The 11,871-nt window shown below is 53.7% G+C and overlaps 1 protein-coding gene across 1 annotated transcript in view; it reads right to left on the reverse strand.

Annotated features, from left to right (window-relative positions):
• CSMD1 (CUB and Sushi multiple domains 1) overlaps positions 1–11,871 on the reverse strand; it is a gene marked incomplete at its 5' end in the record, with an annotated part of 650,642 nt that overhangs the window by 130,491 nt on the left and 508,280 nt on the right. The window contains one exon of the mRNA XM_014528690.1: positions 5,188–5,390. Coding sequence (XP_014384176.1) covers positions 5,188–5,390 — 203 coding nt within the window. The remainder of the gene's footprint in view (positions 1–5,187; positions 5,391–11,871) is intronic.

The raw sequence follows: 11,871 nt of genomic DNA on the forward strand, positions 1-11,871 counted from the left end.
GGCCGGCCCAGCCCCAAGGCGCATTGGAAACGACCGGTGAGTCAGCCGCGGGGGGAGGCTCGGTCCCGTGGAAAAGGACCCCACGTCTGACTCCCTCCTTTCAGGACGAGGACATAAAGAGGAAAAGCTGCCTGGGTTGTCTGGATTAGATTCAAAAAGCAGTCAGAAGGCTGGAGGGGAAAAGCGCAATTTGAAACCAGGCCGCGGGCTGTCCCTGGCCGGGTCTTTGCGATGAATGGTGTGTGCTCCCCTGGTTAGGACCTGCAGGCGGACGGTCCCCGGTGGCGGCAGGAAAGCTTGCTTAGCAGCACACACCAGGCCCCGTCGGAAGGCATTTCTCTGCGTCAGAAATTGCTTTTGCACCTCCAGGGCCACGCAGAGCCGGGGCGCCCTGGGCGCTCATCTGTTCTTTACGACTGTGTGCTGATTGTGTGCTTTCAGGGCACAGCACACCTTTCACTCATTTTCCCTCAAATGTGTTTCCTCCGAAGGGGATTCTGTGACTCCGAGTCTCTCCCCTTTCTGCCATGAACGAGAAATGGGATTTCAGCTGCACTGGCCTTGCCCGCGGCTGCCTGAGGAAGGAGGCGGGGCCGAGCGGATGGATGCTGGTTGTCAATTCCCACAGGGGGCCCTGGGCTCTGCAGGTCACAATGACACTTCCCACAGGCCCCGGGGGCCTACTGTCATCCGGGTCCTTGTCCACCTGAATCTGGGACCATCTGGGCCAGTTCGAGCTGCCCACACCCTTAACGTAGGAGCAACGGACATGACTCTGAGTGTCGCGGGGCCACGGCACACAGACCCTGTGGGATGAGAACCTGCAGGTACACACACTCTCCCATCATATGAACCCACTGTTGGCAAGGGGGACCTATAAAACATATATTTTATTTTTCATTTTTCTTTTTCAAAAAAATATATATTTTATTGATTTTAGAGAGGAAGGGAGAGGGAGAGAGAGATAGGAACATCAATGATGAGAGAGAATCATTGGTCGGCTGCCTCCTGCACGCCCCACACTGGAGATCGAGCCCGTAATCCGGGCCTGTGTCCTGACCAGGAATTGAACCGTAACCTCCTGGTTCATAGGTCTACAGGCAACCACTGAGTCACGCGGTTTGGGCTCCATTTTTGTTTTTACTGATTTTAGAGAGAGGAAGGAGAGAGCCAGAGAGAGAAGCATCTACTGGCTGCCCCACTTAACTACGCATTCTTCGGTGATTCTTACGTGCGCCCTCACCGGGGACTGAACCCAAAACCTTGGCAATCAGATGACGCTCTAACCAGCTGAGCGGCCCGGCCGGGGCCTCTATATTTAATTACATAGCAAGTGGTGATCTTTTCTCATTCCCCTAACACGGAGATGAAGAACTAGGGCCATGGCCCAGGAAATGCACAGAGTCCTCCTTGGATTTTTTTGAAACATTAACAAACATATGGACTGAGTCATTGGTTCCCGGGTGAAAAGTGCGCTCAGGGCACAGTTACTGTTTGGAAACATTAATCTGAAAAGCTGCTCCCTGGGTTAGGGCAGGAAACCGCCTTAGGCAGGGCCATGGGCTGTTTGTGGGCGGGGCCTCGGGCTGTTTGCAGGCGGGGCCTTGGGCTGTTTGTGGGCGGGGCATGGCTGGCAGCAGGGTCCCTGCTGGGGCATCAATGCCTCTGGGGCTGAAAAAGCTCAGAAAACCCAGAGAATCCTGTGCTGGGCCCCTGTGCTCAAGCCCATACTCACAAACAAAGAAAGTGGCTCTGAGTTTTACAAAGTTCCCCCAATTCAGACTCATTTCCCCGCTGATTTCTGAAAATGTCAGCGTGTTTCCATCACTGAGGCATCCATCAGAGACACCGAGCCCCCATGATAGCTCCCCCCCTGAAGTCATGCTTCCCAAGAACATCCCGGACCCAGGGGTTTCTTTACTGGGGATGCAGGGCGAGAGAATACCGGGCAACGTCTATGGCCACCACAGCAACTGCCAGCATCCTACCATGTCGCTCCACAAAAACAGCAACTCCCTACAGTTCAATCTAGAACACTTGAAAAAAATTGAGTTAAAAAATTAAGTAATTTTTAATTTTCTCTTGGCATTTAATAGGTGTGTGCATATTCACCACTTTCAAGCATTGGCATATCAATTACCTGTGGGAGGAGCATTAAAATCTGTTCTCAAGTAACTACAATGAGGGGCTTCTTTTTTAACCCAAACTAGGACGATACCTTTTAAAAAGAGAGAATCATCATGGAATATGGGGGGAAAAAGTGGCTGCTAGGTTCCAGACGAATTTAAAAAAGGGACATTTTAAAGGCCAGGAACAAAGCTAAGAGAGCTCTCAGCGCACAAGCCGCCAATCCCAGCTCTCGGCCTCCACGCACAGGGCCAGGGCCATCCAGGCAGAAGCTGCACACAGACGCCGGCTACAGCTTTACCGCAACTGTCAAACCTGGGAAGCAACCGGGATTCGCCCGTGACTGTCCCTCAGCAGCTGCATGGGGGAGGGAGCGGCCGTCTGCCCAGTTGTTTATCCACTCGCCTGCCGACGGGCAACAAGGGCACGTTATTCGGCGGAAAGAAAGGCGCTGTGGAGGCAGGACTCCGCGTGCAGGGGCCCGATGCAGGCGACTAAGGACGGAAGCGAGTCTGAAAGGCCACACTGTGCGACTCCCACTGTGCCGTCCTGGAAAAGGCAAAACTGTGGCCCAGTGAACACACCAGGGGTTTCTGACGCTGACGGGAGGGGCGAAGGTGGAGCCCAGAGGGCATGGGGCAGGGACACTGCCCTGGGACGCTGTGATGTGGTCACACGCCATCACACATCTGTCCACACCCACAGGTGCACAGCACAAGCGTGAACGCTGCCCGGCCGGCGTGGCTCAGTGCTTGAGCGCCCACCCATGAACCAGGAGGTCAGGGTTCGATTCCCGGTCAGGGTACATGCCGGCTCGGTCCCCAGTGTGGGGCGTGCAGGAGGCAGCCGATCCATGATTCTCTCTCATCATGGATGTTTCTGTCTCTTTCTCCCTCTCCCTTCCTCTCTGAAATCAATAAAAATGTATTTTTAAAAAAATGAGTGAGCCCTGGTGTCCCCTGTGGCTCTGGGTGACCCTCCGTGTCAATGCAGGTCATCGGTTGTGACAAATGGCCCTGGTGGGGAGCCTAGTCGGAGAGCTGTGGGGGGGGGGGGGGGGGGGGTTGGGAAGGGATGCGGGAACGCTCCCTTCTCCCCTCAGTGCTGCTGCGAAGCCTAAACTGCTCCAAGGAGCCTGTTTACTGGCAGGAATGGCCCGAGAGCACAGGAACCCTCTCCTCACGTTACCAGCTTCTCGGTTGTACCCATCCCGCCTGCAGATCACACGCCTACGGTCCACTCTCACCATCGCTTCTGAAGAAAAGGACACTTTTATTTCACAAAAAAGAGCAAAACTGACATCACCTTAGCGTAACGGACATTTTCCCCCGAAGAGCAAACTCCCATGGTATTTCGCAGTGACCGACCCCCTCCTGCAGGCACTGCCCCGCGAGCTCCCATCTGCCGACGTCCTCAGGCCCAGCGGGCCCCGAGGTGAGAGACTGCGAGCCCGTGACCTCAATTTCAGAGCAACCTCTTTAAGCTTCGCACTGACCAAAGCTCACTCTCTTATGTAAATCCCCCTCTGGCTCACCAGGGACCTGCGGGAGGTACATGGAGGTGGAATGTGTTTACGTGTGAGTTCCACTTGCTTTTCGATGCCGCTGACCCCGCGTGCCACTGAACTAAATGGTGCCTCCACATGGGGCCCTAAATGCACTCAAAGGGGGAACCGCACCGACCCCCTCCTCCCCCGCCGTCCCGGGAAACGTCCATTACAAATGGCCGGGCCGCGAAGGTGGACGTGTCTCCGGGAGCTGACAGAGCCGCGGGCCTGGTGGAGGCCCCGAGGACCCTGGGAGGCGGCTCGCCCTCTAACACCTGGCCCTCAGCCCAGGGAGGCGAGGACCAGGCTCGCCGTGCGGGAGGTCGGGGGAGGGAAAGCCGGTCAGCTGGCAGCCGGCGGCTCCAGGAATCACCCACAGCCACCTGGGAGCCGCCCTGGAGCCAGGCGTGGGGAGCGCCAGGGTCAACCTGGTGTCCAGGGGACCCACACCTGGCTCGGCTTCAGGTGAACAGGCGGATGTCAGCCTTTAAAGGTCCACACACAGATAGAGCCTCACGGAGCCGCATCTCTGCTCCACCCCAGTGACTTTTGTGTATGTGTGAGGTAGAGGCAAGGGATTGTTCTGTCCACAGCAAAGCTCAATTGTCCATTGGTGGAAAAGCCGGTCTCCATCACACAGTGTGACCTTCATCACTGTATAAAGTTTATATGTGCAGATAGATGTAGACATAGATAGATGATATAGATACAGATATATAGATATAGATATATTATAGATGTAGATATAGATATATAGATATATAGATACAGATATATAGATATAGATATATTATAGATGTAGATATAGATATATAGATATATAGATACAGATATATAGATATAGATATATTATAGATGTAGATATAGATATATAGATATATAGATACAGATATATAGATATAGATATATTATAGATGTAGATATAGATATATAGATATATAGATACAGATAATAGATATATAGATAGTATAGATGTAGATATAGATATATTATAGATGTAGATATAGATATAGGCATAGATATAGATATAGAGATATTATATACAGATATATATAGATATTATAGATGTAGATATAGCTATTATAAATATAGATATAAATGTAGATATAGATATTATAGATATAGATATATAGATGTAGATGTAGATATATACAAATAGATATTATAGATATAGATACAGATACAGATATAGATATAGATATAAATATTATATAGATATATAGGTATATAGATGTAGATATAGATATAGAAATAGATAATATAGATATAGATATAGATACAAATGTAGATATAGATATAGGTATAGATAATATATATGTAGATATAAATATAGATATAGATATTATAGATGTAGATATAGCTATTCTAATAAAGCAGCATTTCCTAAGACAAGCATTCTCTTTGACGCGCTCTTTAAATCTCCACATTGTGCTTAAGGAACATGCCCTCCCTGTGGGGAGGCCAGAACACAGCACTGGTCCCCGAGGTGGACTGGGGCCCGGGGCTGCACTCACTTGAGAACTGCAGGGAGAAGCCGGACTTGCTGATGAAGAAGTCGCTGTCGAACTGCAGGGTGAGCGCGTTGAAGGTGCTGTGGATGTCGCCGGGCAGCGCGGAGCCGCTCCACTCCTTCAGCAGGATGGCGCCGTCCGCGGGCCCGTCCCACACCCGCAGGATGTCGTGGCTCTTCTCCGTGTCGAACAGGATGAAGTGGAGGCTGCGGAGACAGCACAGGGCCTGTCACTCAGGGGACACCTCCCGTCCCGGGGCGCACGGAGGCCCCAGCGATGCACACCAGCCACTGCACACGCTCCCATCCCACCCTGACCTGCCTGCCGGCACTTGGCAGGTGTGCCCCCGGGACTGGGCCGCAGGGACACCCATGCGGGCGGGATCCCCGTGGCAGGACCCGCTCCACCTGCCAGGGATGCGCAGAGCCCTGAGCCACATCCTGGGCTACTTTTTAAGGATGAAACCATCCCTTCTGAGGCTGTCAGCTCTTTTTAAAATATATATATATTTTTATTGATCTCAGAGAAGAAGGGAGAGGGAGAGAGAGAGACATCAATGATGAGAGACAATCATGGATCGGCTGCCTCCTGCACACCCCACACTGAGGATCGAGCCCACAACCCGGGCAAGTGCCCTGACTGGGAATTGCCTCCTGGTTCATAGGTCGACGCTCAACCACGGAGCCACGCGGGCCGGGCTGCCAGCTCTTGGCTCTCAGGACAGCTTCCCGGGCATCAGGACACAGGGGACAGAGCTTTGTGGGAAACTGATCCCGCAGGTTTTCAATGTGGTGTCGGTGTTGTTCTCGTCATGCCCAGGAGGGGGCAGCACCCACGCCAGCAGGAAAGGATGATGACACCAGGAGATTGTCTACCTGAACCTCTATGATGGGGTCTGATGTTGTATTTGTTCCCATAAATTGCATTCTCAGAAAATGCATTATTTGCAACTGCAACACGAAGGCGGGAGTGGGCCCCATCAACTCCTTCCTTTATCACATTTACAATTCGCGGAGCGCGCAGGCAGAGATGTGCAATACCAACTCCTTCCTTTACGAAGTTTACGGCACTTTCATTGGATTTACAGATATTTTCCAGAGCGACTCCAGCGTCCCTGTGAGGGGGCTCGCTGTCAGAGGCGGCGGCAGAAATCGGTCCTATTTACGCAATTCAGACAGATCAGAGCGGAGCGGATGCCAGCGGTTGATTTACAGCGTTTTATTTACTGCTCAACGCACAGAATTGTAAGGGAGATAAAAACATCGGAATAGATGACACAGGAAAGACTGCGCACACATCTAAATTACCTAGTTTGTGTGTATGATATGCTTAAACATATCTCTCACCTGAATGGAGTATGAAACATAGTTCATTTTTAAATGTCCAACATGAAATATATTTTTATTCCACAGAAAAGATCAGACTACAGCAGGCATGTGTGTACCCCTCCCCTGACCCGGTGGTAACAGTCAACCCCATTCGATCCAGATCTTTTTAAAGAATAAAATCTTACAGACACTCTCACACGCCCTCCCCCACGTGGTCTTGTGTCGTTCCGGCCACCCACGCTCTGAAGTTCAGATGGACCGTCCTGTTTATATTTTCAGTTTCCATCCACGTGTGCACGCACAGGGCCCTTCGGTGTGTCCACCAATGATGACATCATCGATGGTCCCTTTGCTGTGGGTTTGTATTGCCTTCAAGTTGCTTTTCATACTCGGCATGAAGTGAACCCCTCTGCCCTGGGGAATGTCACTTTCAGGGAGTCACACAGAGGAGAGGAAATGAAACGATGACTTACATCATCATCAGAAAGCAGGCGAGAGCGGGGAGTCCTTCTAAGACGGGCAAGGCCCACGCACAGGACACGGCGCACAGATTGAGGCAAACGGTCTCAGATCTCGTGACCGGGACCGCGCACTGTGCCGGGGCTGGAATTCAGCTCCGTCCGCAATGTCAGCTTTCCTTCAACTCATCTATTGATCAACTGTGATTCCAGTAGGAATCCTAGCGATTTCCGTGGTAGGAAGTGACACGTGTTTGTAAAATGTATGTGGAAATGCAGAGCCACGGACAACCATGGCAATCTAACGCAGAAGAACGAAGGTGGGGGTTATACTACGGAATCTCAAGACTTCTAATAAGGCAAGTAAGGAACCAATAGAGACAGGTACTGCGCTGGATGGACAGATAGATGGACAGATGGATGGACAGGTGGATGGACGAACAGATGGACGAAATTAAGCTCAGAAACAGGCCGAAGTGAATGAATTATTTGTGATGATGGTCACACTGCCCTGCGATGGAGACTGGCTGTTCCACAAACGGACAATCGCGCTTCACTATGGACAAAACAGCGCCTTGACCCTCCTCACGCCACGTGCAAAAGTCAACCCGGGTGGAGTGGGGATAAATGTGGAGGGAAAATAAACCTCCTCCTACAATAACCTAACGTAACATTGTTCTAACAGGGGAAGGCAATACTTTTAAATCTGAACACATAACCATTATGAACATTCCCAACAAAATACGTGATAGGACAGAATCTAAGTACAGAGGCCCATTAACTATGAAAGAGAGTGAGTTAAAATGGATTCGACTCATGGAAATGAAGAGTCTGCGAGCATCAAAAGACCTCGTTATGCGATTGAAGTGACTGCCCACGGGGTATAAGAATGTGTAAGTTACACCTGGCTGAGCGGCTCAGTTAGTTGAGCATCGTCCTGTCACCCAAAGGTCGCTGGTTCGATTCCCGGGCAGGGCACATGCCTGGGGTGCAGGCTCGATCCCCAGGAGGGGGCGTGCAGGAGGCAGCCAATGATGGTTTTCTTTCACATCAATGTTTCTGTCTCTCTTTCTCTCCCTCTCTTTCTCAATAAAATAAAAAAGACTAGATAACTTATGTATGTGCTGTATGTAACACATTATTGCTATAGACGTTCAATAAGAGACTGCATTCAGATGTACAGAAACTGCTTCTGTACTGGAACGTGGAGAGAAGACCCTCTGGCTGGAGGCCTGAGGAATCTGGGGCGTGGCCACGGGCGTGGATCCAGGCGTGGCAGCTGGTGGGTGGGTGGTGAGTGGAAGGCTTGGGGAGAAGGGGGGTGAACAGTGAGGTCACGGGGTGGGCGGGCCAGCAGCGTGGAGGTAGGAGGGCCTGGCTGTCCTGACACCCAGATGTCCGGCTGCGAGGGAAGGCGCTGAGGCACGGAGCGCGGAGGCCAGGGAAGGCGGCACACTTCTCAGGCGGGATCATGAAAAGGCGTCTTTGCTGAGGGCCTGACGTTGTAACTGAGGCCTAGAATTTGAGAAGGGTCTGCGGGTGAGGCAGGGCACCTGGGTGCACAGGCCGAGCGCGGGATGGAGACAGCGAGCGCTCCCTCTGAAACGGGCCCAGGTGAGCATCGGGCCCAGGTGAGCATCGGAGATAACAGATAACGCGCCAGGGCAGAGCGCCAAACCCCTGGGGGCCAGGACCCTGGGAAACCAGCCGGTAGAGGCTTTGGAGAGGTCAGTAGGGAGAAAATTAAAGTGCGAGGGAAGTGAGGGGAGAGAGGAACTGGAAACTCAGGTAAGAGGGAGGGGGAGACGGGCCCCACCAGCGCGGCTTCATGCACCAGGTTTCCACGGCCTCCTAGACAGCGGTTCTCAACCTGTGGGTCACGACCCCTTTGGGGGCCGAATGACCCTTTCACAGGGGTCGCCTAAGACCATTGGAAAACACATATATAATTACATGTTGTTTTTGTGATTAATCACTATGCTTTAATTATGTTCAACTTGTAACAATGAAATTGGGGGTCACCACAACATGAGGGACTGTATTAAAGGGTCGCGGCATGAGGAAGGTTGAGAACCACTGGACCTAGAAAGAGATCTAAGGCTGTCAGCCCCACAGACCGGGAGGCACCACCAGGCCTTGGGGAAATACTGGGGACGGAGGACACAGGAGTCAAATAACTTCTGAAAATGGAACCCTTTCAGGAGCAGGACGGGCACATCGGGAGGGTGAGCAGACACAGGGCTGGGAGGAGGTGGCTAAGGAAGCCGAGGCGCATGGGCTCTCGGAGGTGTCAGCGTCTCCTCCCCGGGACAGTGGTGACCCCAGCGTCCCCGTCAGCCCCCCACCCCCACCCCCGTCATTCCCGTCGGTGTGGCTCAGGCCCGACTCCTGCGGGCAGTTGGCTCGTGTCCTGCACGTGCACCTCCTGGCCGGTCCCCCCTAATGATCCATGTTGTAAACGTCCTGGGCATATCCCGGGGAGACGGAGGTGGCGCGGCTGTCTGTGCATGAAGGGACCGAGGAGGGGGCTTTGGAAGGGGACAGGGCTAGGCCCGGCCCGGCCCGGGAGGTGCCTCCTACAGGGGTGGTGACTCGGAGCTGAAGACCCAAGAGGAGTGGGTCCGCCCACCTCCCCCACCACCCCCTCTACCCTGGGCGTCTGTTTCACACACGTCACTGGGGTCACTGGATGCCACTGTGCACAGGACACAGATCACCAGAGTGGGAGCGTTTCCGTCCACCGACTGCCCGACCAAGGCCCTGGCTGTGGCCTCTCTCTGCCCTTCCTGTGTCCACAGAGAAACCCGGAGGCCGGCCGCTCCGTCTCTGCGGGTGCAGTGACACCAGGGAGGGCCACAGGGACCAGAGTCATGGGGGTCAGAGCTGTGGGGGGCGGGGTAGGCAGAGTCTTAAGAAAGGCTGTGGAGCTTTCATGGCTGTGAGCGTGTGAGGTGAGGCTGTTTACGTGGTGGGTTGTGGCGACCAGGCCGGGCCCGCACGGCAGGTCTCAGTGTCCGCCCAGCACGGGGACCCTCCCCTGACGCCTCAATAAAATAGATGGATGGTAACAAGCAATAGAAAACAAATAATAACGATGTGGAGAGGGGGAAGCGCGCTGCGGATGCACGGACGGCAAGTGGGCGGAGAAGAGGGGCGAGAAGTGGGCGGAGGACCGTGCGCCCCTCCAGGCCATCAGGGCGTGACCAAGGCCAGCTCGCTTGGAAATGACCTTTCGCTGGATGGACTGGGGATTCCGACACAGCCTTCCCACTGGACATGGAGAAGCTGCTTTAAAAACGTTCCTTTTGCTGGTTTGCTCAGTGGTTTCACAAACTGCTCTCCACAACCCAGACCATTCAAACAGACGCTTTCTCTTAAACGGCTGCATGTTTGATGGTTGTCTGGTGCGTGTGCCCCTCCAGCCTGGAGCGGGTCCTGGTCTGCCCCACAGTGACGTCCGTGTCTCACGGGTGAGGATGAGCCGTGTCCTCCCCGCCTGCCTGGGGCCCATCACTGCGACTCTGTTCTATTCCAATTAAGGGGTGGAGTGTCTCTCTCCAAACCCTCTTGCTCCTGAGACCATGAGATCTGCTTTGGCAAAGGGCACGTGAGCAAATGTGACACAAGTGGGAGTGTGAAAAGCCGTCATCTCCTCCCACTGCGGACCTTCCACCGTGACCAGCTCTGGAGGACCGGCAACCTGGGCGGAGAGGACCCTGCCTTCCCAACCGTCTGGCAGAGGCCCCATACCTGAGCGAGGCCACCGGGACCACCTGGCTGGGCGTGCACAGACCAGACTGCCCAGACCACCCACCACGTCCTGAGCACATCACTAACTGTTTAAAGCGACTGAGTCTGGGGGCCAGCTTGTTACACAGCCAACGCTAACTGATACACTTTCTGTTTTCCTTTGTTATACGTGGTTACTGCACATTATCAAAGGAACACAGTGTCAGCCCGTGGGCCCGCGGACCATTCACCCCATAGCGCGCTCCCTCGCTCCCTCCTGTAGCTCAGCAACCTCACACCTCACCCCCCAGGGGTCACAGTGGGGAGAGCAGCCGACACACCTCTATCCCCAAATCGCCGGAGCAGAATCGGACACGCACCTGATGGTCCTCCCAGGGTCGGCCTCGATGACCCAGGTGCAGTGCAGGTTGTTGTCGTAGGGCGCCGGGTAGCCGGGGGACAGCAGGCGCCCCGAGGTGGCCGCGTGGATCTGCCCACCGCACTCCGCTGCAAGACACAGACGTGGGGTCACACAGGGGTCACGGGTTATTTAGCCACAAGGACACAGCCCACCTGTCTGTGTCTCATACATAACCCACCACAGCCACCTCCCTGTCTCTATCGTTTCTTTCTGTTCTTGTTCCCAAGCATCGCCCTGAAGGAAAGACATCGTCTCTCAGGAAATTACAGCGGAGAGCAGAAAACCATGAAACACGCGTGCTGTAATTCTAATAATTCCCTGCAGATGGTCTCAATGAAATGGAACTAGAACATCTGTCTTTCACACCTAAACACCTACACACAGCCTGGCCGGCGTGAGTCAGTGGTTGCGTGACGACCTATGAACCAGGAAGTCAGTGTTCCATTCCCGCTCAGGGCACAGGCCCGGGTTATGGGCACAATCCCCAGTGGGGGGCGCACAGGAGGCAGCCGATCCATGCTTCTCTCTCATCACTGATGCTTCTATCTCTCGCTCCCTCTCTCTTACTCTCTGAAATCAATAAAAATATATACATTTTAAAATCCTACACCAACGTCAGGAACATGAACTCGGCGGTGGGGACAGCAGTGGGAGCACCACGGCTCCGGCCGGGCCCCCGCGGGAGCGGGCCCCACTCACCCACGCAGGATGGCAGCGGCTGGTCCCACACTCTGCGGTCCCCGCTCAGGCA

Source organism: Myotis brandtii, unplaced genomic scaffold (assembly GCF_000412655.1).
Source record: "Myotis brandtii unplaced genomic scaffold, ASM41265v1 scaffold646, whole genome shotgun sequence".
Lineage (NCBI taxonomy): Eukaryota > Metazoa > Chordata > Mammalia > Chiroptera > Vespertilionidae > Myotis > Myotis brandtii.